General features: G+C 39.2%; 4 protein-coding genes across 7 annotated transcripts in view; 2 read left to right on the top strand and 2 right to left on the bottom strand.

Annotated features, from left to right (window-relative positions):
* The window catches only part of cers5 (ceramide synthase 5), a 35935-nt gene extending 23780 nt beyond the window's left edge, over positions 1-12155 (top strand). The window contains exons 6-11 of one of the 2 annotated variants that reach the window (XM_038293198.1): positions 1528-1620; positions 5022-5150; positions 5842-5948; positions 6551-6707; positions 10711-10861; positions 11325-11467. In XM_038293198.1, the coding sequence (XP_038149126.1) occupies positions 1528-1620; positions 5022-5150; positions 5842-5948; positions 6551-6707; positions 10711-10861; positions 11325-11332 (645 nt within the window). In that variant the 3' untranslated portion in view covers positions 11333-11467. Of the gene's footprint in view, positions 1-1527; positions 1621-5021; positions 5151-5841; positions 5949-6550; positions 6708-10710; positions 10862-11324 lie in introns of both variants that reach the window. The other variant, XM_038293197.1, reaches the window with a different exon arrangement.
* Positions 12156-12188: 33 nt separating this feature from the next.
* On the bottom strand, positions 12189-13459 carry LOC119788652 (cytochrome c oxidase assembly protein COX14 homolog). The gene is made up of 2 exons (XM_038293199.1): positions 13303-13459; positions 12189-12614 (listed from the first exon to the last, which is right to left on the bottom strand). The coding sequence occupies exon 2, from the start codon at positions 12602-12604 to the stop codon at positions 12428-12430; it is 177 nt and encodes a 58-aa protein (XP_038149127.1). The 5' UTR covers positions 12605-12614; positions 13303-13459; the 3' UTR covers positions 12189-12427.
* Positions 13460-14812: 1353 nt separating this feature from the next.
* LOC119788656 (pre-miRNA 5'-monophosphate methyltransferase) lies at positions 14813-18199 on the top strand. Of its 2 annotated transcripts, XM_038293208.1 has the most exons (3): positions 14989-15105; positions 16720-16728; positions 17157-18199. In XM_038293208.1, exons 1-3 carry the CDS (start codon positions 15001-15003, stop codon positions 17706-17708), a joined length of 666 nt encoding a protein of 221 aa, XP_038149136.1. In that variant the 5' UTR covers positions 14989-15000; the 3' UTR covers positions 17709-18199. The 2 variants fall into 2 exon arrangements, with proteins under 2 accessions (XP_038149135.1, XP_038149136.1); XM_038293207.1 differs by lacking the exon at positions 16720-16728 and having other exon boundaries at positions 14813-15041.
* Positions 18200-19910: 1711 nt separating this feature from the next.
* The window catches only part of ppp4r1l (protein phosphatase 4, regulatory subunit 1-like), an 18068-nt gene continuing 10265 nt past the window's right edge, over positions 19911-27713 (bottom strand). For both annotated transcript variants that reach the window (XM_038293223.1, XM_038293224.1), the window contains 8 exons: positions 27540-27626; positions 26984-27169; positions 25192-25353; positions 24998-25098; positions 24781-24901; positions 24492-24626; positions 21841-21982; positions 19911-21742 (listed from right to left, as the gene is read on the bottom strand). In XM_038293223.1, coding sequence (XP_038149151.1) covers positions 21597-21742; positions 21841-21982; positions 24492-24626; positions 24781-24901; positions 24998-25098; positions 25192-25353; positions 26984-27169; positions 27540-27626 — 1080 coding nt within the window. In that variant the 3' untranslated portion in view covers positions 19911-21596. The remainder of the gene's footprint in view (positions 21743-21840; positions 21983-24491; positions 24627-24780; positions 24902-24997; positions 25099-25191; positions 25354-26983; positions 27170-27539; positions 27627-27713) is intronic.

Genomic DNA, 27713 nt, shown 5'->3' with positions numbered 1-27713 from the left:
CCACCGTGTCATAAAATGCAGCCAGACAATAAAGAGCGAACATGCTGCTGCTGTTTCCTCTTTGCTGAGATTCAAGCCGCTCGTTTGCAAATCAGTTTTGTAGGAAAGAAAAGGCCGGATCCTCCCTTAACACCAGAAAGCTGTGTTTTCTGTCTTTGTGCTAAATCATTCTAATCACCGTTTGTGACTGAACGTTGTTTGCTGCTTATCGCTCAAAATGGCCTTTAGGTTTGGGCTTTATGGCGATGTAAACAACTAGAAGCTTAAAAAAAAGTATTGGTGCTTCAGTGTCTCCTTGGAACATCTGTGGATGTGTTATGGCCAACTTGGGACCAGATGAATTATTTATTTTGTTTGTTTTTCTAAGAGCTGTTGGTTAGTTTTTAATGGCAGGAGCTGCAGCTGGAGTAAACCTGCCTCTAATCTGTTTAGATGTGATTTTGTAGGATTGTAAAGAGGGAGGACTCAAATTGTCATAAATCTCTAAAGGTTATAAATCATGGGATGTGATGAAACAACGCCTCAGACGCTACAGTTTTTATTTTAGGACTGGGCGAAATGATCAAAATATCACAATAAATTGGGCAGTTTTACCTCGATAACGATAAATGCACAATAAATTCTCCAGCTCATCTATCAGGAATAAAAGCATGTGCAGGAAATGAAACTGATCTATTTATAATTGATTTATTGAATAAGTCCCATTACATATTACTTTCCTATTCAGGTTTCAAAATTCAACAATGTCTCATTGAACAGGAGAAAAATGTTTCCTCTCTTGCAAACGTTTTTGCGCAAAGGTAATGGAGCTTTTTGCACATCTTTGAACTCAGCAGTGGAGTTTGGATGTGTTACTTTAGGTAGTCCCCACAGTTTTTAGTCAAACTTTGGATTTCGTGTTCTTTTGCTAAACATTTATGGCGTTATTTTGGTGCCACCGAACTGAGTGTGCAGTGAGATCAGAGTGTGTCATTTAAACTCGCACACCTTCACTCAAAACCTGTCCGCTGCGCGCTCAACTCTGACAACACGCTCTCGACTGCTTCTCTGCACGCTTAGCTTCATCTCTGCTCTCGCTCGGCTCCACAGGATTAACTGATGTGATTTCATTCGGACCTCTGTTAGACACTTCCTCGCTTTGCTCATCCACCAGTCTTTTTTTACATTCTGACTGGATCGTTGGAGTCATGTGATTACAAACACACACTGCAGTGTCTTTAAAGAGAGGAAAATATCAGCAACCAACAGGAAAATTGACAGAATTAAGTTGATTTCTTTTACCGACAGGGGAAAATTGTCACCGGTTATCGTAGTGAATGACAGTCCATGAAAATGTTGTCTAACGATAAAGTGTTCCGTGTTGCAAAAAAGGTCGGGGGCCATTGCTCTAGGTAAAATAAGTTCTTACTTTATAGATGTTTCCTAAACCTTTATTAGATTCTTCCTCAATAATAAAGGTGAACTGATTGTAGTTTGTTTCGGCTGCTCTTCTATCACTTCTCTAATCTCTGCTCTGTTTCTCCTCAGGTCATGACTCCGGGTCTTTATCGCTACTATGTAACCGAGCTGGCCTTCTACTGGTCGCTTATGTTTTCCCAGTTCACGGACATAAAAAGGAAGGTGAGCGTAACACAGGTTCAGTGTCTGTTAGGTTCCTCTGCAGGGGCCACTCCTTTAAACACTAGTCAGTACCTCCATTGTTCCTTGTTTAGCTGTGGCAGAGAATCCATGAAAAGGCTGAGAATGAAGCAGCGTTTCTCAGCTCTATATGCAAACATGCAGGCTAGTGACAGACTTCAAAGTGCGTTTTTTTGTCTTTTAACTTTCTCTGTTAGGACTAACTGGAGATTGGTTGTCACGTGTTTTATTTGTTGCTTTTCCTCCAAAGAGGCGTGGTGCAGCTGATACTGCTCAGTCTGTGAATGCATTGTATTTTCAGCATGAGAGCCCCCACCGTCATGTGATTGCAGGATGGAGCAGGCCTGACTCTGCTAGAATTGCAGGAATTCCTCAGAAGGCCTTCACTCATGTTAGAAACACCCAGAGATCCTTAGATGTTTCCCAAAGCAGATGCTTGGGGTGTGAAGGTTAACTTTTTAATTTTTTTAATTTTTATCTTGGTCTTACTTGCTGTTTGTTATTAGATGCTCAGAGAAAGAAGCAACAACATGTGTGGAGGAGGTTTTTATTACATTTTTGATAGGCACTCTTCCTTTGGTATGGTGAGAAGTACTTAAAGGACTTTTTCACCCCTTGTTTAAACTTTGCTTTAAATCATCAGGGTTCCCGCGGGTCCTTCAAAAGTCTTAAAAGGCATTGAATTCTTAAAAATAAAACTAAGGCCTTAATTGGTATTACAATGTCTGAAATCAGTCTTTCGTCGGTCTTATTTTGTAAAACATCATAAATAGGATTATTTTTATTATGATTTATTTTTGTAATCTAAATAAAACATTAAAATTGAAAAAAATAAATTTATTTAAGAAAAAAATTAATAACGGCTCACCATTATTGGTTCCATCCCGATAGCGGAACCAATAAAAGCGTTGTTGCGGCCGGGACATTTGGGAGATGCACCATTTACTTTTTGTCTGGAAAATATGAGCAAGTGTAAATGTAACGGAAATTGTCTCCAGCCAAGAGTTTTCTCCATGGCTAAAACCAGTGAACATACATGAGGCAGAGTGTATTTTGTGTAAGAAGCGATTCAAGCTCGGAACGATGGGAATTAAGGCAGTGGAGTCACACATGCGAAGCACGAAACACAAAGCGTCAAAATCGAGTTACCGAGAAACATCCTCAGTTTAGTTCCACCCTTGTCTCTGCAACGCCTCCACTTATCACCAAATCAAATATACTAAGAAAAATAGCTACGAAAAAGACTTAGCACTGGTTATGTTGTGGCTTTAAAACTGATTTGTTTTGTTCCCTGCTAAAACAAAGTTTGTGAATTCAGTTAAATAATTGTTAAAATAAAGCTGTCATTTGTGTGTTTTTAGCTTTCTTCCTGTATGGAAATGTTTTCAAAATTTGAAACATTAGTGCAGTGGTTTACGTTAAAATAAACCTTTGGGTTAAGTTGCCACAAACAGGTTTTTCTTCTGTTTCTTGTAAATTTGGTCTTAAATTTTTGTTTCAAGTGGCATTAAAAAGTCTTAAAAAATCTTGAATTTAACTTGCCTTATGCTGAAGGAACCCTGATCATAAATGTAATGTAGAAATATTTTTGATTAAAATGAGCAAAATCATGCAAAATGATTGGGGTATAACTATCTTTATGTTGTTCTCCGAGCAGCACTCTAGGTCTAGATGTTCTTAGTTTTTTGCAGGATCAGTCAGCTGGATGGCTGGATGCATGTCCTTGTTTTAGCCCTGATCTTAACTCACTGCCTCTGGGAATCCTGCAGTGTTACAATCTGGCCTGTACCGCCTATTTTTCCCTGCAGGACTCTGAATTAAAAAAAAAGAAAAACATTTAGTCTTACCCTCCATCTTGTGATGTAATTATGATTAAGAACATTTATTATAGCTGGGACTTTAACGTATCCATTTTAATTAATTATTTAGAAACATTTTTTACGTGTTAAATGTTTTGCATTTACTTCTTATTCTTTCATACATAGGAAAATCCCAAGTTGGAACCTTTTTACTTTGTTTCTTGTACACCTTTTAAGTCTGACACACAAACTGCCTCACAGGCGTTGGTCCATTGGAGAGCTTCAAACTTACATACCTCTAATTGGTGAAAATGCCTCGAGGGTCACCGTAATAAGTGCCGTCTGAATGGTGCTGGCGGTTAGGAAGGAACTCGGACCAGGAATATGAATTATTTATGTTACTAACTGGCTTAACGAGAAACAGTAGCCTTGTAGGTAATTGTTTTAATTAGACTAAATGCTCCATGTTGAATAGCAATTGTTAAGAGCTGAAGTGTCATAGTTCTGTCAGTATTAAATGAAACTTTATCTTCTGTTTACAGGCAGTATCGTATGCCTTGTTGCTGAATATATTTTTGTATCGTATTCAGTGGTCGAAAATGTACTGTTCACATTTCTTTGGAAGTAGTTTTTAAAAGACGTTGCACAAAAAAAGGATAAAATCGTATAATTTCAACCAATTCATACGAGAATACCCTTATATTTAGATAAAAAAACAATAAATATGTTTCTTTTTATTCCTTTACATTTATTTATTTCAGACTTGCATGAAATATAGAAAAAGGCTGGTGACAAAACTCAATTTCATAATAACCAAACTAATTAACCACAAAGCTCACAGTAGTAATTTCAATCCTTCATGCAGTACAATACAAAATATGTAAACAATATCCAAAACTCAAATACAATCACATAAACAAATACATTATATTAAGTTTATAATCCCTTTATTACAACAAAAACACAGTAAAATCAATAAGTACAACAATGCCATATGCGTATAATTATTTATTCAAAAACTGAGGAGAAAATGTTTTTTGAATTGAACAGATGGTTTATTTTATCAATGTTTTTTAATTAAAATGCTATTGAGAATAGTTATTAGAGACCCTGTAATTAACGCCATTAAAAGTTTAGTCGTGTTCAACCACTAGAACAATTTTAACCACTTTACAAAATACATGAAGATTTTGAAATAGTTGTTTTCATTTTTCTTCCCCAGATATCAGCCAACTTTAGTCTTCGTTTTGGCTGTAAAGTTTTTTTTAGAAATGAAGTTTTTTTTAAGCTTTCGTCTGACGCAGAATAATTAAAGTCAAGAGCTAATTCTGGGTCTTTTGTTCCTCGCCCATAACACATCCTCCTCTTTGCTTCACACCTGTTCTGAGGTCAGACAGTCACTCAGCAATGCTCCAATTTAGTTTCTTCTTCCTCAGTAATTCTGCATCTTTTCTTCAGTCGTTTCATGTTTTCTGGGTGAACCTGATTTTTACGTCAGCCGGTTGAAGACTTTTCAGACTGAAGATTTTGCAGCTGTACTTTGAAGCCCGTCTGATCACCATCTCCTACCTGTTTCATTCCCAGGACTTCCTCATCATGTTCATTCATCACCTAGCAACAGTGAGCCTCATTAGCTTTTCGTACGCCAACAACATGGCTCGGGTGGGGAGTCTCGTGCTGTGCGTCCATGATGCCTCTGATTTCCTGCTTGAGGTCAGTAATGAACAGAAACAATCATCTTTGTCTGAGCTGTCCCAGCATGCACGATTAGATGTTCTAGAAACGGCCCTGGTGTTAGGAATTCATGCCTCAGCTCTGCTTTATTTAACAGCTGTGGACTCGAATATAAACAGCTATTTTAAGCATTTCTGGGTCATTTATATGTACGGCTTTCAAAATTACATGTAATAAAAAAAACATGGCTGCTTTTTGTTGTTAAGAAAATGAAAGCAGTGGATGCTTTATTAAGCTGTTTTCCATGTGAATGAGTTCCTGCTCCAAGGGGATGAGACACTTTTTGCTTTTAAATCATTCAGATTCTGGAGATCAGTGACATTTTCTGTTTGCTTTCATTCTGTTAGTTCTATAAAATAACTAAAAAAAAACAAACAAAACAGAAAATAACAGATTTCTGGTGAGCCAAACCAGGCGTGTTTTTATTTAGACTTTATATGAAAGACTTTTTAAAATCAGATTGATGACTGCTGGAAGTAATACTGCAGATGATTGGGGATTGTTATGATTGAGAACAGTGCTCCAGTTGTCACAGTCAGGGGTTTCTGTATTTACTCTCAGTTGCCTTTTTCTTTTTTTTTCTTTTTTTTATTCTGTGAAATCTATGTGGAGCAAACATTCCTCACAAGCTTATCATAAAGTTTGATATCTGTTGGTTTTTGTTTAACAGGCAGCAAAGATGGCGAACTATGCGAAAAGCCAGCGGGTGTGTGACTTCCTCTTCATTCTGTTCAGTGTGGTATTCTACATCACACGGCTTGTTATATTTCCAATATGGTGAGTATTTCTAGCCTCTCAGCTCTAATACTGAAGCTGAACGCCTTTTGTTTTTGTTTTTGAGAGAATAAAAACACTTTTTTTGTGTTTAGTTTGAACTGATACAAAGATCCCAAAACCCAAACAGACTTTATGTTGCTCTCCAAATAGCTCAGAGGAAACCAAAGTTTAGGTCGACATGTGCGGCGCATCGCTGCATTTCTCTGTAAAAGCTCAGTTGACCTTTAGCTGCAGAGGCCGTTTTTGATGATTCCAGTTCCTCAACAGAGCGAAAGGCTGCAGCTCTGCCTCCACGGCGAGGCTGACAATAGGGAAGCTGTCATTGGTAGAAGTAACCTGAGCAGCTATATTCAGTGTCTTGGTGTGAATGAGTGATTGATAAGGCTAATGTTGCTGCTGAAGCTGCCTGAATGAAATCCAAACCTTTCCAGGGGGGAGATGAGTCTGCTGACAGCTTTCTGTCACTCAGCCACGTTTAAAGAAACACGTCCTTCATAACAATTTACATCCCAGTAAAGACGCCACATTGTAGTTAAAAAGTGTTTTTTTTTTCTCTGTGTAACGATTCTGAATGCGTAAGATCTCTTATTCTGTGTTTGCAGGGTCCTGAACTCTACTATGTTTGAGAGCTGGGCCATCGTCGGACCGTATCCATCCTGGTGGCTCTTCAACGTCCTGCTGCTTATTCTCCAAGTGATGCACATCTTCTGGTCTTACCTCATATCCCGCATAGCTTACAAAGCCATAATGCGAGGCAAGGTGAGGACAATGGGAGAGTTCTCTTCATACTCTTGGAGTTGTTTTTATTTTATCTTTTCACATGCAAAGGCAAAAAGTAGTTGTATGTGCTTTTGTTGTGGAAGAGGAAGGAAAAACCAGAAGCTTGTTGGATTTCTGTTAAACAGAATTGGTCCAAACAGTCTGGAGCTACGATCAAGAATAACAGACAAAACTAGGAGACTGATGGGTAATTAGCAAACTAGGAGCTCTTATTTAAAGGAGAGAAACTTTAATTAAATTCTTCCTGAATAGACAAAAAAACAACAAATGATTCAAAGTGAAGGAAAAACTTTTTAAGATTGTTTTTTTTTTATGTATTTCAGTGGATGGATTTTTAAAACAGGCTGTTTAGGTTAAAATCAACTAAACAGAGGAATGTATAAAGATTTATATTTACAAAAACTGAATATTTATTATATCCTAATTTTTGTATGTGGTTTGTTTAACTGCTGTGACTTCTTCCAAATCGTTCCACATCATGCATCAGGAATTTTTCTGAGTGAATGTGTTTGGTAAAACCATCTTTTTGATAAAACAAAAAAAAAAACAAATGTTACAGCCCCCTGTATGTCTAGGGAAGTGGGGGCATAAACATATAGGCAGAAACTGGTAAGTTCTTATAAAATTATTTATTTGATAACAAGAGGTGCAAGCAATAAACAAACAAAAGCAGGGTGGTTGAGGGTGCTGTGAAAAAAACAAAGTTAAATAAAAGAGATCCTCAAAAGGAGGATTGTACCTAACTACAGATTTAAACCAAAAGGGGATTCTTACTAAAAAACACAGAGAGCACAGCACCCACTACACCTAATGTAACTAACAAAGAAAAAAACTCAGTGATGCATTCAGTCCAGACTCTGGCCCTACCTCCACCCTCTTTCTAGCATCAAGCTAGTAAAGATGCACATTAGCCAAACAGAACAAAATGCTTGACACAACCTAAGTAGCACAAACCCCAAATGGGTAACCAAAAAGATAAGAGAGCTACTCCACTAAACAAGCAGCTGCTAAACAGCAATGTTTGGTTCACACGAGTCAACTGGCTGTGACAAGCTGCCTCAATCAACAGGTGAGGTTTCCTTATGAGCAGGAGGTGATTGCAGGTGGTGATGAGCCATTGGTTGAAGGTGGAACTGAGGGAACCAATGGATGGGATTTAAGTCAGAAACCAGGAAGTAGGCGGGTCTTTCCACAGGACCATGCAGCCTACTTAGGCCCCAACCACACGAAGACGAACTCTGGCCTAAACGCACAAATTTTTCACCAAACCAGCCTCTCATCCATACGAAGCCGGCGTTTCGGGGGTCTGTAAACGATCTTTTTTTTATTCAGCCTTCAGAGTGGGAAGATTTCGAAACGGCGTTTTCGCGTTTCCATCTTTACGCTCTAACCGCATATTTTTTTTTACACGCATGCGTCATAGCGTCGCCTCTAAACACGCATGCGGGACAGTATCACAACAACAATGGCGCCGTTGCTGCTAATGCTACTCACCCTGCTGTCGGGCTTACAACAGAATCTTCTTCTTCTGGAATATCTCCAGGAAGAACAGAGCAATATCGACGACATAGTTCAGCACCTGAATTTGACTTAACCACGAAAATGGACCCGCAGGGCAACCATGTATAAATATTAGTGTGCATGCCCAACATTTCGTCGCTTATTTTTGCTTTGGCACCACAGCGCCACTTACAGGCCTGGCATACATTTTGCAGCGTTTTCATGCATTCGTGTGGACGACCACATTTATTTTACGTCTCCGTCTTTACGGCAAACGTTTTGGAAAATATCAGCGTTTCGTGTTCGTTTTGACTTCGTGTGGACGGGGCCTCAGTAGAGGTGAGAAAGAGGGAGAATAAAGAAAATAAAGGGAAAACACAAATATGACGTAACATTTTTAAATGATCACATTTAAAGTTTTGGAGTCAGAGTTGAGCCTTACAGGACTGTAGAGCATCGCTGAGCTATTTCACACAAATTCATCAAAATATTTTCACATCTGATTTAAACTGAATCAGCCATTTTTCACAAAGGGGGTTTGAAAACTTCTATTAGACTTAAAATGTTTGAAAGGCTTCAATGTTTCCTTACATTTTGCCTCCAGTGAGTCAAAGAAAGCCTAAAAAAGTTTGTTTTATTATATAAATTTTTTAAGCCCCTGAATGTTGAATCATTTAGTCTCATACTTGTTCGTCTCTCTCTCTCTCTGTAGAAGCTGTTCTTTCTCTTTCCATTGTTTAGTTGACCAACCCAAATGATTGGTGCACAAAATAGAGCAGTCTGCTCCAATACATTAAATTTGGTTATATTTGGATATTTTGGATTGTTTATCTACATTATTACAAAAAATAAATATGTATCCTCAGAACGAAACAAAAGATATGAAAATTTTAGTTCAAGGGTCCGAGTTTTTTTTTAATTAGGGATATGAAATGGAAACTTGAAGGAACAAAAGAGCAAAGTGTTCGCTCAAATTAGCAAAGTATATTGATCCACAGCTCTTTATGGCTGAATAATAGAAACATTGGTTTTTACTGCTTTTTTTTAACAAATAGTTTAAATGAATAGTTTCCTGGTAACAGGACTGCAGAGAAAAGTTGAAAACTTCCGAAACGAAACAAAACCTAAACAGAGTGAGGAGTCAGTCTGGATTAAAGCAAACTTTGTTTTTTGTTTTTTCATAGTGCAATAAAAATATTCATAGTGTGGAAGATGTAAATAAAATGGATCCTCTGCACTGCTGCTTGGATTTTATTAGAGAAATCATGGATTCCTATATAATTATAGCTGTGATGAATTCCCCGTCCTGCTGCTTTCCTCTGTGGCCTTCAACATCTTGGCCCCAGTGTGGGGATTCCCTATAGCAGAGGTCACGGATTAGCGGACCGCGGTCCGGATCTGGACCCAACCTGATTTAAAACATTTTTAAATTCCCGCATGTTGCGTGGTCATTTATAAATGTGTCTAATTTCACTTGCGCCGCTTCTCCTGTTAATATAGTAAAGGACCAGGCTGCATGTGATCCACATTATCCAATGAGCTGCTGTCAGTCTGGGCTGCTGCTGCTGCTACTTTTAGACACAGCAGGCAAACCTGTGGCAAGCCGGGCGATGGGAAAGAAGGAGAAGATGATGAGAAGAAGAAAGCAGAGAAAGTGAGAACTGCTGGAAGAACTGCAGTGAACTGGTGACAGAAAAGTGAAACGGCGTGCTCAAAGATGACCCTGCACATTTAGAGGATGTTTGGCTCAACCTGCTGCTGTGAAGCAGGATTCTCCACCATGAACAGAATCAAAAATAAATATGGATCCAGGCTCAAAATGAACACCTTGATATGTGCTTGAGAATGGTTTTGTCTGCATTCAAACCCAGGTTTACAGCCTTGCAGGGCAGCATGAAGCCCAATGTAAACATTAAGCCATAGAAAAGAAAGAAATGCATAACAGTTCAGGTGTTTTATAAAATACGTAAATGTTGTTCTCTGCTTCAAAACACTAGATTTTAATGTTCTTTTTTTATATCTTTATTTATAAAGTCAATGTATAACATGGATGCATAAACATCTCATTTTATTTTCAGTGTTAAATGCTGTTTAAAGTAACAGATTATAATTAAAAATGTCTGCGGATCTTTATTGGTTGATGATTTTCTTTATTCGGACCCTGCTGATTTTTAATTGGTGACCGCTGTCGTACAGGAAGACGTCACCTAACAGGCTGAACGATAGAACTGCTGCCCCTAATGTTGACGTATATTCTGACCGTCAGGTTCACCTCACTGTTTGACACGACTTTTCATTTCAAAGTCGTCTCTTCATCACAGTAGATGATTTTTAACTCCAAACTGATAAAAGTCCTTCTTCCAGTCATCCTTCTGACTTTTGCTACTGAAAGCTGTACTATTTACTACTATACTAAGCTCCTATCTTTGATTTCCTTCCAGATTTCCTTTCTGCTCCTGACTCTGTCTCGTTCTCCCTGCAGACGCAGTTTATTTCCTCCCCCCTCCAGAATCAGAGGGAGATCTCGTCTTTCTCTCTGTCTTTGTCCAATGAGCCCCCCCTCCGCTGCTCTCTCGCTTCTCTGAATCTGCTCTGTCTGCTTGACAGCTCTTACCATCTCTCTGTGCTGGGCTGTAAGTTTCCATTCACTTTCCCTGCACTCCTTAAACCTTAATTAGTGCATTTTCCTTCATCAGACGTCTGTTTGTGGACGGAGGAGAGCAGTAAATGATGAGCTAAGTGCTAATGGTGTCATGAATGTCAGCTATGTCCAACTGTTTTCAATTAGTCACAATGGTGTTAGAATGATCAAACATCTCCCCCTAGTGGTGAGAAAAATAAAACTTAAAATCAGACCTTCTTGTCACTTTTTGTTTGAATTTTGAGGAATATGTCTACATGTTGCTTCACTGGTAGGCTGTCTGTGATGTGTTGAGTCACCTTTCAGTCTCTGATCTTTTACAACTTTATAAGCTAGAATCCAACAAAGCAACTCATAAATTCATATTGCTGCCAGCAGAAAAATGACATTGTATTGATAACTATTCCATTTTTTATTTTAATTTTGTTAAATTGTTCTTCCTTCTCCCCCCCAAGGTTGGTAATGATGTTCGTAGCGACATCGAGAGCAGCTCGGATGAAGAAACTGAAAACACTGAAGGCCACAAGCGCTCTGCTCACAACAGCAAGGGAGAAAACGGCACCAACGGCCACTGCGCCGCAGCCAAACCTCGAACGCACAACCACACCAGCTGGTGACGAGGAGCTGGGAGCGCCCCCTGCAGCTCATTCCTTCACAGCATCTCCAAGAGCTTTGTCCGCCTGGCCTGCAAGGCTCTCCCACATCCACGTATATTTACACTGACAGCGTGCACGCACCGATTCATGCTCGTGAACAGGATGGATGTGCGGACACTGACTGCGTTGGCTGTAGAGAGCTGCTTGAAGACGCGGTTCTCTACAGACGACGTGCAAAAATCGAATCAAGCTCTTATTTCTCCAGGCAGTGAGACTGAGTTTGCAGAGATTGGTCGTTTTAAATGTTCTCTCCCAGTTTTATTGGTCAGATGAACTTTTTATTTTATGTTTTGTCTTGAAGGGTTTGTTCACAACAGTTTGCACGGAGTAAACGTTCCCCAGCAAATATCAGTCATCCTAAGATGAAAATGAGTTACAGCCGGGCTCCTATGGGCTAGAAGAAACAACAGCTGCTGCATGAGAGAAGCATTACATTGGCAGTGCTGCAGAATGCTGTGAATGAACTCTGAAAACACATTGTCTACTTTGTAACTTTTACTGTTTTTACTACTTCCTCCATGACCAAATGTGTTTTTAATTGTTTGTCACTGCCTGAAGAGTTCAAGGAATGATTTGTTCTTCAATCCATTGTGCAAATGTCTTTTCAAATACATCCTGTTTGAAAATGTCTCTTTCTGCACCTCTGTGACAAATTGCTGCACGTTTTCATTCAAGGCATTTTATTATAATACAAACCAAAACGGGCATCCTGAAACACAGCAGATATGAGACAGGCCACCGATGCACATGTTACCTAACAGATTGTTTGGTTAAATGTTATAAAACAAATAATCCTCATGAGGTGACCTCATGGAAATACAGAACAATCATAGAGGAATCCATCTCTGCCATTCAGAGACAGACAACAGGAATGGGAAATGTCCGCTGCAGCTATGGTGACGTCAGTCTTTGATGATTTCAGGGTCCTGGTTCTCTGCTGCCAGTTTCAGCTGTTTCTGCTTTTCAAAGTACCGGTATCCTCGCATCGCACAGAGGTAACCGCCGTAAGCTGTCAGCAGCATCATCGAGGCAGAAAAGGCCCGATAGCCGATATCAGCCAGACGTTTTCCCGTCACCATGATGAGGAGCCTGGAGGAAAACAGAAGACAGATCAGCTTCAGCAGATGGATGATTATTAAAGTTTCCTCTGCTGCTATATTTAAAATATTCACAGCAAGTTTACACCTTTAAAGTTTTTTTTAACATCATTTCAATAATTTAATCAAATGAGGTCAATTGGAGGAATCACATTCTATTAAAGTATACAATTTAGACTAAAAGAAGGAGATCATTTAAGGTAAGAAAAAAAAGTCAAGGTAAAATGATTTAACAAATTTTAAAATAAGTTTTGGTAACAGATTTTAGTCTGTATTGGTGTATAGCTAAAATAGTTCAGATCTTTTAACATTATGTAAATAACAAAATTTAAATGTTTAATATCCATCCATACATAAAGAATATTTCAGTAATTTAAAGTAATTTAGGCATCATGAGGATATTTAATTAGCTTGATTAGAACACAACTTAAGGGGGAAAAGAATTATTGGACATAAAATGAAGTCAAGCACTTTGAAAAGCTGCTATGACCCCTTATTGTGTGAATTAAAGCAATGTGTCTAAACTCAGGTGGTTTATTATGACAAAAAGCCTGAAAATCACACATCTACGACTCCAAACTACTGGAAAATTATCTTCACAGCTCCAGCAAACAAAGTCAAACTGTTTCGCTACAGCAAAAAATAAGACAACATTCTCAAATATAATAGCATTTTCTTACCTTTGGTAATTCAGAAAAGCAGCCGCAATAAACAGTTAATTCTTCGTCCAATGTCAGCAAACCAGATATTTAGCCGCCTGCTAACTAACCTTCGCCTTCATAACAAGCGGAAACTGGAGCTCCGAGCAAAATGAACACTGGCAGTGACGCAGCATAGCGCCCCCTGCCGACCAGGAGTCCACATTAATAATAATAATAATAAAAAAATAAAATAAAATATATATATATATATATATATATATATATATATATATATATATATATATATATTTGAAGAATCAAAGTATTACAAGGCATATCAAGAAAAAATATACAAAGTTGTAAATTGAATATCTTAGGAAGCTAAGCAGAGTATGTATAATATATAACAAATAGAATCATACAGAGAACCTATATACAATTAAAAAACAAAAGTAACAGATCATAGAACAAAGTGATTAAAAGAAAAAAACGACAAAAGGTCTATTTAATTTTAAAATAAATTCAAATGATACAAAACTGAAATAAGTGAGAATTTAATAAATTACTATTTAGTTACATAAAATTTTGAGTTTAAATTTTCGTTTTTCAAAGAAAAGCAAACTATCTCAGACAAATTAAAGTACTTTGCTGATGAACAGTGAACCAACATACCTGCGAACAGCTGCAGAAGTCTACATTAACATTTTCTGAACAATATATATATAAAAAAAAAGATTTGTTCCTAATTTGTCTTTTTCTCTCACTAGTTGAACAAATGTTTTTTTTTTTTTACCAATAAATTAGGATCTATTAACCCTTTACAATTGTAATCATCATTATTATGAAACTGGCTATTAATATTTATTGAGTCAATCTTCAGATAATTTCATTGTTTTTATTTGACCTTCAGGAAAATTATATATATATTTTTTTAGAATATCTATTTCTTTGATTACATTTTTCGGTTAGACTTTCGACTCAACAACGATAAAAGTGACACTGGAGATTTGTTTTCAAAATGATGTTGGCCGACCATTAAACATTTTTCAAAAATTAAGTATGTTTGCCAAGTTTAATGACAAAAACTGTTAATTTACAAGAAACACAATGTATAACCATTTAAATAAGAATATTTATCAAATCTAACTAAAACTATGACAAAAGAAATGTTTTCTGTTGAACTTTTAAATCTAACCCTTGCATTCATCTTAACTTTAATATCACCCAGTAGTCATATTGAGCACTAATAATTCAAGGGAAAATATGAAATCGAAATAAAAATATATGATTTTTTTTTCTTAAAGTGAAAAGTCCAATTTTATCATTTGAACATTCCCTTTTTTATTCATATTTTAATAACTGCACAAAGTAAGCTGTATTATATATAGCACATGTGTTTTAAAAATAAAGATGAAAACCATTTAATCTTTAAGTATCGAATTACTCTGTTTAAATAAAATATTAATAAATAATGTAACCACATTTTTCTCAGAATGCCCACAGTATGTGAGGAACCGAACTACCGTTACGATATTTCTACCCGGAATCTTTTATCAGACGCACACGTAACGATGGCAACATGTCCGTGCGATAAAGACCCTAATGAAGATCTAAAAGACCCCGGTGCTGCTCCTTACGGGAATTTTATTAACTATTACAGTTTTAATCCTCCAGAAAACCGCCTGAAGCTGATTCCAGAAACGCTCCTGCGGGATTTAGGTCACGGTGACGTGGAAGATGAGCCCACGCTCATCCTGGACGTGGGGTGTAACTCAGGGGTGCGTGAGTCTGGACAACTTCCGGTTTCATGGTTGCCTTAAAAGCACATGGCGATGGTTGCTATACAGGTGCTGGTCATAAAATTAGAATATCATGAAAAAGTAGATTGATTTCAGTAATTCCATTTAAAAAGTGAAACTTGTATATTATATTCATACATTACATACAAACTCATATATTTCAGATGTTTATTTTGTTTAATTTTGATGATTACAAATGACAACAAATGAAAATCTCAAATTCATCATATCAGAAAATTAGAATATTACTGAAGACCAATAAAAACAAAGGATTTATAGAAATGTTGGCCAACTGAAAAGTATGAACATGAAAAGTATGAGCATGTACAGCACTCAGTATTTAGTTGGGCCTCCTTTGGCCTGTATTACTGCAGCAATGCGGCGTGGCATGGAGTCGATCAGTCTGTGGCACTGCTCAGGTGTTATGATAGCCCAGGTTGCTCTAATAGTGGCTTTTAGCTCTTCTGAATTGTTGGGTCTGGTGTATTGCATCTTCTTCTTCACAATACCCCATAGATTTTCTATGGGGTTAAGGTCAGGAGAGTTTGCTGGCCAATTAAGAACAGGGATACCATGGTCCTTCAACCAGGTACTGGTAGCTTTGGCACTGTGTGCAGGTGCCAAGTCCTGTTGGAAAATGAAATCTGCATCTCCAAAAAGTTGGTCAGCTGCAGGAAGCATGAAGTGCTCTAAAACTTCCTGGTATGTGGCTGCGTTGACCCTGGACCTCAGAAAACACAATGGACCAACACCAGCAGATGACATGGCACCCCAAACCATCACTGACTGTGGAAACTTTACACTGGACTTCAAGCAACGTGGATGAAGTGCCTCTCTTCTTTTCCTCCAGACTCTGGGACCTTGATTTCCAAAGGAAATGCAAAATTTACTTTCATCAGAGAACATGACTTTGGACCACTCACCAGCAGTCCAGTCCTGTTTCTCTTTAGCCCAGGCAAGACGCTTCTGACGCTGTCTGTGGTTCAAGAGTGGCTTGACACAAGGAATGCGACAGCAGAAACCCATGTCTTTCATACGTCTGTGTGTGGTGGTTCTTGAAGCACTCACTCCAGCTGCAGTCCACTCTTTGTGAATCTCCCCCACATTTTTGAATGGGTTTTGTTTCACAATCCTCTCCAGGGTGCGGTTATCTCTCTTGCTTGTACACTTTTTTCGACCACATCTTTTCCTTCCCTTCGCCTCTCTATTAATGTGCTTGGACACTGAGCTCTGTGAACAGCCAGCCTCTTTAGCGATGACCTTTTGTGTCTTGCCCTCCTTGTGCAAGGTGTCGATGGTCGTCTTTTGGACAACTGTCAAGTCAGCAGTCTTCCCCATGATTGTGTAGCCTATAGAACTAGACTGAAAGACCATTTAAAGGCTTTTGCAGGTGGTTTGAGTTAATTAGCTGATTAGAGTGTGGCACCAGGGGCCATCAATTTTGAACCTTTTCACAATATTCTAATTTTCTGATATGATGAATTTGAGATTTTCATTTGTTGTCATTTGTAATCATCAAAATTAAACAAAATAAACATCTGAAATATATGAGTTTGTATGTAATGTATGAATATAACATACAAGTTTCACTTTTTAAATGGAATTACTGAAATCAATCTACTTTTTCATGATATTCTAATTTTATGACCAGCACCTGTACTTGGGGGTATTTTATAGATAACATTTGAGTTAAATGATGGTTAAAATAATGTCAACGCAGTAATATCTTAGCTGAAAACATTTGCATGTTTTACTTCTACACTGTTTAGTGGGTTTATATTTATTTGGCTGCAAAATACAACTGACTGTATCATTTCTAGCCTGCAGTTCAACTAAAACTCTCCTTGAAGAGTATTTGAATAAAAACTGTTTCTATATTATTTGATATTCATTTTCAGTCCATTTTTAAATAATCTGACATATTCAGATCAATGACCAAATTATCTTTAAAGCCACTTTAAGATCTATAATTCAATTCCCATTTAATAATATGGAGAAAATGAACATTAACTATCAAAGGAAACTGAACTGTAAATGGTAAAATGTTTTATTTTTATTAATTTAGTTTTTGTTTTGTCTCTGTGTGGACACCAGGAACTGAGTGTGGCCGTCTACAAGCATCTTGTACAGAATCCAGAGGAAAAGTCCCAGAGGAGCACAGTTCACCTTCTTGGCTTTGACTTGGATGGAGCTCTAATAGAGCGTGCACAGCAGACCAACCCTCTGCAAAGGAACATCTCCTTCATGCAGCTGGACATCACTGAGGAAACTAAGCAGCTCCAGGACTACCTCAGTCAGCACCGGTGCTCCCACTTCCACCTGTGTCTGTGCCTGGCAGTCACCATGTGGGTCCACTTGAACCACGGAGACTCAGGCCTCCTGCAGCTGTTGTCTCGCCTGGCCTCCATAAGTCAGCACCTCCTGCTGGAGGCTCAGCCCTGGAAGTGTTACCGCTCCGCAGCTCGGCGCCTCAGGAAGCTGGGCCGCACCGACTTTGAGCACTTTAAGACTTTAAAAATCCAGGGTGACATTGCAGAACATGCCAGGGAGCACCTGGAGAGGCACTGTGGCATGGAGCTGATGAGGAGCTTCGGCAGCACAACATGGGACCGCAAGCTGCTGCTGTTCAGACGGAGACAAGCTTAAGAGACGCTTCAGGAGAGTCTGGAAAACAAAAATTAAATGTCTGATGAGTTTAATTCTAAAGAGGATTTTCATTTTAATATTAAGGACGAGGTTTTAAATCAAACCTTTCTCAAAGCTTTACATAGAATACATGAAAACCCCTGGTGTGTGTTTTCTAAAAATTATTAAGTATTTTTCTTTCTAAATTTTGATTCTGAAATCTGTTTAACTGCTTGTTTTTTTTATTTATACAATAAATAAATTATTAAGCTTTTGAAAGTTTTCCTATATGTAGTTAAGTGTTATCTTTACTCTGTAGAGCCAAAGGATGAATGGTCTTCAACTGTGTGCCAAAACACTGAAATCTATGTTGTTCAGAATAAACTACAATATTTTTATATCCTCCAATCTTCATTAATTTCAATCATTCATAAACCAGATTATGATCCACTCAGATTTATTGTTTATTTTAGGCAAGTTTATCAAATAACTCAAGCTGGCAAAAAAAAAAAGAAGTAAAGTACTGCAGGCTAATAGCAAAAGATCTCTTGTCTAAAATATGTAGAACAATCAGAAATAAACTGGAGCTCATTTTAAACAACATTTTATTTGGTATACACTCTGTGTATACCAAATGATAAAAGTTGTCAAAGTGTTTTCGGGTGTTACACTATGGATAAAGTCTTCACATCCCTGCTGACATTTCCAGATTTGTGTTTATGTAACTAAAGGGGATTTAAGAATATTCTCCACCTTAAAGGTATAGTGGAGGATGTTTGCAATTTTTTGAAAAGACCCACCTTCTTCAATAAATAAAAAAAAACAACAACCCTGTAACTGCTCCGGAGAGGGAACGACTATTAAAGGTGTGCGAGAGCATGCATGCTGTTTAAAAGTTGCTGTTTTCATTGTTTATACAAGCTTACTTACCAAAAGATGATTTATCATTTTTCCACGTCAGACTCACAACCAGTAAGTGAAAATGCTCGTATGAAGGCCTTACATAAACATTTCATCAGAATGATTGACAATTATGAGGGCCACTTAATTTGATGATCCATCCGGAAAAATGATGGGTGAACGGTGACCTAGTGGTTTGGACATAAAGCTCAGAATCCTTAGTTTCTAAGTTCAAACCCCACTCCCACAGTCTGCCACTCTGAGCAAGACCCTTTACCTCACACTGCTGCCCAAGCGGATGGAATAAATGAAGAGGTAAATTTCTCCAATGTGAGATCAATAAAGTTCAGTTATTATTCAATTATTAAAAAAAACATCCTCCAGTATACCTTAAAATGAAACATATATCCAGTGCAATTCAACAGGGGCATAAATAATATTTATATATATACAAATATTGTGTCTGCGTGTCTGGGTTATAAGATGCAGGATTACCCGAATTTAAACAAAAGGCATCATAAAGCCAGCCTCCTTTCAAAAGCCTCGGGTAAATAAAGTTGTTTTTGTCAGTTTGCAACATTCTCAGAGCTTTCTAAGCATTGAAGCTGTTCTCATCAAAAATATCAGTGGATCTGTACTCTGATGCCTCAGATAAATACACAAGAGAGAGGAGAAAATAAGGCTGACTTTTCCAAGAACCTGACTTCCCTCCACAAATCTGTGACGAGACAAATGATTAGGAAGGTTCTGCAGAGGCCTGGAGAACATTTCCATCATTCTTTGTAAAATATTCAAAAGAAATTCATATTTAATGATGTAATAAAACATAAAAATTTGCAAAGGTTGGATTCATAAATAAAAAAAATCAGCACAAGGAAAAATTCCTTTTTAAACTAAACGTCGTGTGAAGCTTTGTTCATCATTGTATAGCTTTTAAACGTTTATAAATTAAACTGTCATTGACAAACATCCTCATTAAAGAGCGCAGTGGGATCAGCATCTTCTCTGCTGGCGATTTAAAGACACAGTACGGAGCAAAACCTCCATCCCTCTGCTAGAGATGAAGGGAAGCTTCACCTTCCAGATTAACAACAAAACTAATCAAATCTGCACATTTTGAGAATCATTATTTATATTTCAGATAAGAGCTGATTAAACATCTGAGTTAATCTGACAGCTTTGCACGTCAGACGTCCTCACATAATTACAATTATTTTTTTGAGGTTTTACCAAACTTTGATGCTGCTCTGTCCCAACCAGATCCATCTAAAAAATAAAAAAACAGATATTCCATTCACCAATGAGGAAAAAAAGACACCCCACTATTTTCCATCAGTTTAATTACAGAATACTAAAAATAACATTACATAAAATGTCTTTTTAAAAGAAACCATTGAATATTACAAAGGTTGTAAATCTTGTAAAGTTAGGATATAAAATCTTTGAATTGTGGTGCATAATTGAAAAAGAAAATAAATTTCATAAAATGTATATATTAACTGTTCTACTACATATAAAAAAAAAATGAGATGGGACACAAAATGCAGACAGACGAGATGAGTGGACACCGCCATTACTGCGGTGAGCTCTCCTTTCAAAGGAAGAAAGACCCGAGATGCACAGAAAAAACCCACAATCAGCGCTAGTTTTCAAATGATGCTCAATCAAGAAAAAAAAAAAAAAAAAAAGAAGAGGGGAAACAATTTACAACAGAACAACTGAGCTCCAGAGACTGCAAAAACAAAAAGTGACTTGGTGACTGCTCCCAATATTCACACACATCTCCACTAAACTGGCCTTGGTTCCATTTACATACTTTTTCTTTTTTCGAAGGTTCACACTGTACAGAAAATCGAAAAAAAAAAATAATAAGAAACTTGGAGAAACCTCATATTCAATCATCCGACCAAAATAAGGAAACTTGATCAGTCTCTTAACACAGCCGGCGTTATTTTCTACTGAGCGACCATTCAGTCGGAAGTGAGACAGACGCTACATGAGGGGAAACATGCATCGTCCAAAACTGTGCTTTCTGCTCTCTGACTGTGGAGCCACCGTGCATCACTTCATCGTGAGCCCTTGTTTAAATTTCACCGATTATTAAGAAAATTCGAGAAATCAAAGAATAAAAACCGGAGAATATTCAGAACCCGTTTCTCGTCGCAGCGGCCGATTGGATCAAAACGCGCTTCTGCCCTGTGGGACAGAAACTGCCTCATTGGTAACAGGGACAGATACGCTTTAATCCTGCTGAGTGGTAGAATCACTGCTCTTACCGGGCAGCAGTTAGTGGTTTCTGTGTCCCATGAAGGGAGAGAGAGAGTGATATGAACGCAAGGGGAACAGATAACCAAGAGGAGCGCTCAGACAAAAAAAACGGACATCTGAGACGAGTGACCAGCAGAGCTGCCCGTTTCAGCTGGTCTGCTGCTGGGACAGCCGGAGGTCTCCAGCTGTCAGCTTCATAATGCTGTTCAGGTTCAGAAAAGTCCCCCTGAGTTAGTGCACAGAGCCCTGCAGGCCTCAGCCCGCTGGTCTGCAGAGAAAAAAACACATGAAGAAGAATTTAGAAGGAAAAAAAAAAGCATCTGAATCAGCTCAAGCTTGGAAATCACTTTGGAGGAGGTAAGCCCGGCTTAAGTTCATTAGTCTGTTTAAGGTGGGTGTTAATGTGGATGAGGGAGGGGGAAGGGGTCAGGCTTAAAGCAGCCACCCGAGTCCAGTTCATTGTTCCAAAAACTCTGAGAAGAAGGCTTGTTTTCATTTTCATGTGCGCTTGCTGCAGCCCAGCCAGAGACGGGCTTTGTGTCGTCTGAGAACCTTTTAGCTTTCTGAGTCTCAACCTGAACATCGGTCCTGATCTCCAACGGGTTCAGATCCGCCCTAAAGGCCAGTGGTTTGGGACCTGGTCGGGTGCTGGTGTCAAAGGTTACGGTGCGTCGGTCAGGCAGACAGGTAAGACAGGCAGATGGGCTGCGATGCAGTTTGAAGGAGGGAGGGCAGGGGGGGTTAGATCAAAGGAGCCGTGTCCATCAGGCCTTTGTTCGGGTCCTGGCTTGCGAAGAATCGGACGTCCCGGTCCTTGTCAGACTGCAGAGCCATGACGGTCTCTTCCAGCTCGTCGGCATAGGGACAGCCCGGCTCCTTAAAGTAAGCTGGACACAAAATGCGGTTAGCAGGAAGTGGCGCTGATGAAGCACAGAGGTTCTACCTCCTTATTAGGAACAGTATAAATAAAAACAATGTCCCGTACCTTTCTCCATCACACTCTGCCTTAAAGCCTTGGCCACCAGAACGCGGACATTAGCCACCGGGTCAGAGGACAGGCTGAGCAGGCTGGGCAGGAGGTGCTGGCTGAACTGATCCATGGGCATGCAGTCCTCCTCAACAATGGCCTTAAGGAAACACAAAAACACGTCAAGCACCCAGGAAGGAATATTTATGCAGCAAAGATGTAACAAAAAAAAAAATCTAATCCAACAGGTCAATCAACAAATAACTTTCTACCACATTGTTTCCGCGTGAGCAAACAGATGATGGTGAACGCATTCTCACCAGCCTGGGGTTTATGTAACGCTGACATGACATAAACTACCAATAAAAGACAGTTAAAGGTGCTGAAGGAGATCTTGGAAAAACGGTTCAAGTAAGCGATATTTTTGAACATGCACAACCTCCCTTCAGACCACTCCTTCAAAACACATGAACGCGCATTCTGTCTGCAGCGCGTCTAGAGCAGCAGGAGCATCGCTGATGATGCAGATCGCTATGATCACTCCTCTGAAACAGTTTATTAACAGTAAATTAACTTAAAATGCCGAAAAAAAAAATAACGACTCGCCATTATTGGTTCCATCCCGATAGCGGAACCAATAAAGCGTTGTTGCGGCCTGGACATTTGGGCGATGCGCCATTTACTTTTTGTCTGGAAAATATGAGAAAGTGTAAATGTAACCAAAACTGTCTCCAGCCAAGAGTTTTCTCCATGGCTAAAACCAGGGAACATACATGAGGCTCAGTGGATTTTGTGCAAGAAGCAATTCAAGCTCGGAACGATGGGAATTAAGGCAGTGGAGTCGCATGCAAAGCGCGAAACACAAAGCTTCAAAATGGAGTTACCGAGAAACAGCCGGTATTTCTCAGTTTAGTTCCACCCTTGTCTCTGCAACGCCTCCACTTATCACCAAATCAAACATACTAAGAAAACAATACTAAGAAAAATAGCTGCAAAAAAGACTTAGCACTGGTTATGTTGTGGCTTTAAAACTGATTTGTTTTGTTCCCTGCTAAAACAAAGTTTGTGAATTCAGTTTAATAATTGTTAAAATATTTCTGTCATTTTGTGTTTTTAGCTTTCTTCCTGTATGGGAAGCTTTTCAAAATTTTAAACATTAGTGCAATGGTTTATGTTAAAATAAACCTTTGGGTTAAGTTGTCGCAAGCGGGTTTTTCTTTTGTTTCTTGTGAATTTGGTCTTAAATTTTTATTTATAGTGGCATTAAAAAGGCTTAAAAAGTCTTGAATTTAACTTGCCTTATGCTGAAGGAACCCTGGTCTCCTTTCTATCTCCTCTTTCTTTCATCTTTTCTCTTTTTTTTTTCTTTTTCTACTTCTGTTTTTCTGTTCTATTTACATTGCAGTGTCCATATAAACTGTAAAACTCCCTGCATAATTATAATAAAGCAATTTATATGCATGAAACAAGTGGAGCAATAATATGGCAATTGCCATACTGCTAGTAAAATACTGATAGTAAAATCTGTTGGGCTCCTTTTGGCATCAAGACAATTATTCTTATTGCCACATTGCCAGACAGGACACTGTTAAAAAAAAAAAAAAAAAAGGCCGAAATCTGCCGGCAAAACATGTTCGCTTTTATTATCCTGGTGCCCGCAGTTTGGATTACGCAAGTGAAAGACGCCTTCCAGCCACCGCGGCAAACCACGAGGAGGCGACCGGGTCAGAGGCCGCTGTTGAATGGGATTCCTAATGACAGCGCAGCGCCGGTGTACGGGGGTCGGTGCGGCTCAGACAGAAATAATATTTGAAGGCAGGATGGAAGCTAATATAGCTGCCATTGTTCCAGGCAAAGAAAGGATAGAGTAGCTCCGCCCAACGAGCATCAGACCCACTCTATCCACCGTGCAGCCAGAACAGCAACCAGGATTTTGGTCGACTATAGTGCAGCACATTATCGAAACAGGGAGCCAGCGGAGGACGGAGCGACCAAACCTGCTTCCCCCTGCCTGCCTCACCAGTCCCCAGCCCCCGTCCGGCTGAGGACGGGTGGCTCATGGCTCTCTGCTGAGGTCGGGTCCAGTCAGCGGCCCAGCAGTCGACACCCTTCTCTTCGGAAACCCAAATCTAGTCACCCCAGCAAAGATGCTTCAGCCACACATCAGAACTAAAATTGTTCAAATCAGAAATCCTCAAAAATTAAGCAGCACGCGCGTTTTTGCTGCTTTAGGTGTGAACGTAGCATAACAGTGGCTAGCTTCCAGCCATGGCGTCCTGCTCGAGCATTCGGGGGTCGATTCGTTCATGTGTCAGGGTACGCACGCAGGGGGGAGGGACAAGCAGACAACCATGATTGACGTGTCAGGAACCAATAGTGTACAACGAACCGGGTTTTGTGATTGGTTGGAGTTAATCATTGATTTCTCACTGTAGTTGGGACCATTTCTTTCAGTTTCACTTCCAGATCTTCTATTTCACTGCTTGCTAAGTGGCTGTGGGGAGATTTTCAAGCCAGATGCGTCAGAAAAGATCTCCTACTGAACCTTTAATCTAAATGACACTGTACTAAATCTATTCATCTGTGTTTGAATCTAATTAGTTGAATATATGTGACTTTTTGTGTAAAAAGTTCCTGCTTCTGTGCATCAGGAGAAGAAAAGTTCAGACCTGGCAGATGAAAGCAAACGCCTGCCTCCCCACCCATTTGGGGCAGTGGCAGAACCTGACTGTGAGCTCGTTAATAAAGTTCAGACCCAGCTCGTCGGCTCCGCATGCATACAGCTTCTGGAGGATCTCCACGACCTGAGAGAAGGTGACAAATAAAACTGAGCCTTCAAGGTACACTGAAAGATGGAAATGAATGGGAGTTTGAGTTAAAATAACACTACTGTAACATTTTCTTCTCCGTTAGCAGATCTTCCAAACTAGTTTTCAGACTCTAATGATGAGAGCTCACCAGTTTATAGGAGATCCATCTGACCTCTGACACTTTGTCAGAGCAAAGAGTGAGCGCTATCTGTCTGAGGTAGTCGTAGACGTCGTAGTGGCTGTACAACTCGATGATCAGGATCAGCTGCCTGGAGGGAACACAGGAAGTGAATACAGTTCATTTAAATGACTAAAACATGGATGAATAAATAAATAATGATAAGATCCAGAAAAAGCAAACTGACTCTGCCAGCTCATATCTGAATCTCCAGTTGCGACTGTTGTCGGTCACCATGAACTCCTGCAGCTGGTACAGATACTCCCTCCTCTTGTCTGCGTGCAGCAGCTGCAGAAAGAACCAGAAAAGCAAAAACCAGCTCAGCTATCGGCTGCTTCGTTCTCGCGTGGATCGTTTTGGTCAGAGGGATCCGGACCTCACCTTCAGAAAGTCATACAAGTGTTTGAGCACGCCGATTCGAACCTCGTCCAGGTCTTTGAGGAAACCGTTGAAGATGGGCACCAGGTCAGCAGCCGTCAGCTGATCGCCCAGAATGACTGCAAGCTCATGGATGGAGAACGCCAAAGTACGCCGCACCTTCCACTGAGAGACAGAAGGGAACAGCAGGCTTTAGGAACAGCCTTCTTAACCCTTTATAGGGCACTCAGTTAAATACTTTGTAGTTTATAGTGTTATTGGAATCCAGGACAAGACTTTATTACCTTTGTAACATTAAAAAAATATGGATATCTGGATGACAAAAATCAATGTCAATGTGATAATAAGAAACGCCAACTTGCCCGGATATATTAAGAAAAATAACAACAGTGCTTCTGTAAGAAATTCATGAAAAACACTCTGTGAGTAAAAGAAAAAAAAAAAAAAAAAGATTTCTAACAACATAACTTTAGAGGCATTAATACAGAGCCCCTAAAGGGACATGGAGGGGAAAAAAAGAACTTTTGCGAGATCCCGCAAAATTTTGCGAGATCCCGCAAAAAATAAACTTTTGCGAGATCCCGCAAAAAAAGTTTATTTTTTGCGAGATCCCGCAAAAGTTTATTTTTTGCGAGATCCCGCAAAAGTTTATTTTTTGCGAGATCCCGCAATACTTTTGCGAGATCCCGCAATACTTTTGCGAGATCCCGCAATACTTTTGCGAGATCCCGCAATACTTATGCAAGATCCCGCAATACTCACCTTAAGTTTTGCGGGATCTCGCAAAAGTTTATTTTTTCCCTCCATGTCCCTTTAGGGGCTCCGTACGTTAATGCTGATACAGGCACTTACATTCATTTTTTAGTTTATAAACCTAAATATAATTGTTAACTAGGCTTATCAATTTTTTTAACTTTACTTTATAACTTTTCAATGAGTTTTTTACCTTTTTCTTGACTTGTTAACCTTTTTTTTTTAAACTGAATTTAAAGTAGGTAATATATCATTCAAGGGCTCATCTACAGCCATGCATCAGTATCTTTGCTAAATGGCTGGATATAGATCTTGTGCTTCTAGACCTCACTGAGGGACGGGGGGACCAATTTTTAAGGGGTCTGAAAGTGATCGAAAATGGTAACTTGCTCTATAAAGGGTTAAAGCCATGTTTGGCGAACATGCAGACTAGTGATTGCAAAGAGTATAATTCTAACGAGAAACTCCCCTAAACCGTTCGATTTTCAGACAGTAGTGCAAATTTGTGGGGTAAATATCTTTCATTGGGGAAAACCGACTGAATTGCCCCATTGCGCACTATACTAAGAGGGTGAACTGATGTCAATCAAACCTAGTTCTGAAAACCAGTAATCACAGTTTACTGAAATATAAGGGATAAATATTAAGAAGAAACCAAAAGCAATTGAAAAAATAAATTAAAAAAATTGCATTAATATTTTCAACGTGAAACACAAAGCCCAACATTCTCCCTCTCTATGATAGCTGCCAACTCCAGCCAACGGTCCTTAAAACTGGCTATGATGCAAGATGATTAGCAGAACATTTCCAGACTCTGTTCCTTTGATGATTTGAGTTTAAAATCAGTATTATCATATCAGCTAAGAAATTAACTGTGACTTGATTTGCCGCTGGAACAGCTGCTTAAACTAAAATAAAAAATCTCCCATTGACTTAAAAACTGCTGTAAAAAGCTATTTCTATCAGGAGTGCTGTGGGACTGAGCCAATTGGACCAATTGGACCCCGTCTCTCTCTGTGGTAGCGTGATGACCACTCCCTACCTGCACGTCACTGGCCAGCGTTTCATACGTGTCCTTGAGGCAATGCCAGTTCTGTCGACCCAGAGTGAGCGCCACCCCGGGCAGGCTGAAGGCACAGTGTTTGGCTATCTCTGTGTCCACCGTCTGCGCGCGCGCCGGGTCCGTCATAGAGAGGTACTGATCCAACAGCTGCTGGGGGATAACATTCTGCAAATACATCACAAAGAGACAGCTATTTAAAACAATGATATTAGGAAGAGAGAAAGGTTTTTAAAACAGTGTCTGAAGCATTGTGGGCCAACAATACGGCTGTAATATCAACACAGTTAAAAAAAAATGTTCACATCGCAGGACTTTTTATTTTTGGTCTTTTTACATTTAAGAAGAGTAATACACCATTTTTACTCCAGACTATTAGGTGGTGGGTATAGGTTTAAAGTGGGATCGCTGCCCCATAGAAGGGAACAGAGAGCAGCAGCTAAAGCACAGATCCAGTAAAGTCCTGCAACAAGGGACTCTTCAAGTGCTTCAAAAGCTAATTTCCATTTTTAGCAAAGCCTTTATCCTTTAGACCAACCTGGATTTTCGGCTTTTCTTCAGACACTGGGCTGTGGGGACAGTCATCCTTCTCCTCCTCCTCCATGCTTTCAATTAATTCAGACTCCTGACGTAAAATAAGAGCAACAGTGACAACATAAGTGTAAACATAAGTAAATCCAAAAAAAAAAAAACTATACAACTTGAAATTTCC

This window comes from Cyprinodon tularosa, unplaced genomic scaffold (assembly GCF_016077235.1).
Source record: "Cyprinodon tularosa strain WSP-4 unplaced genomic scaffold, ASM1607723v1 ctg322, whole genome shotgun sequence".
Classification (NCBI taxonomy): Eukaryota; Metazoa; Chordata; class Actinopteri; order Cyprinodontiformes; family Cyprinodontidae; genus Cyprinodon; species Cyprinodon tularosa.
The sequence above is the reverse complement of the archived record's forward strand: the minus strand, read 5'-3'. Positions and strand labels throughout refer to the sequence as shown.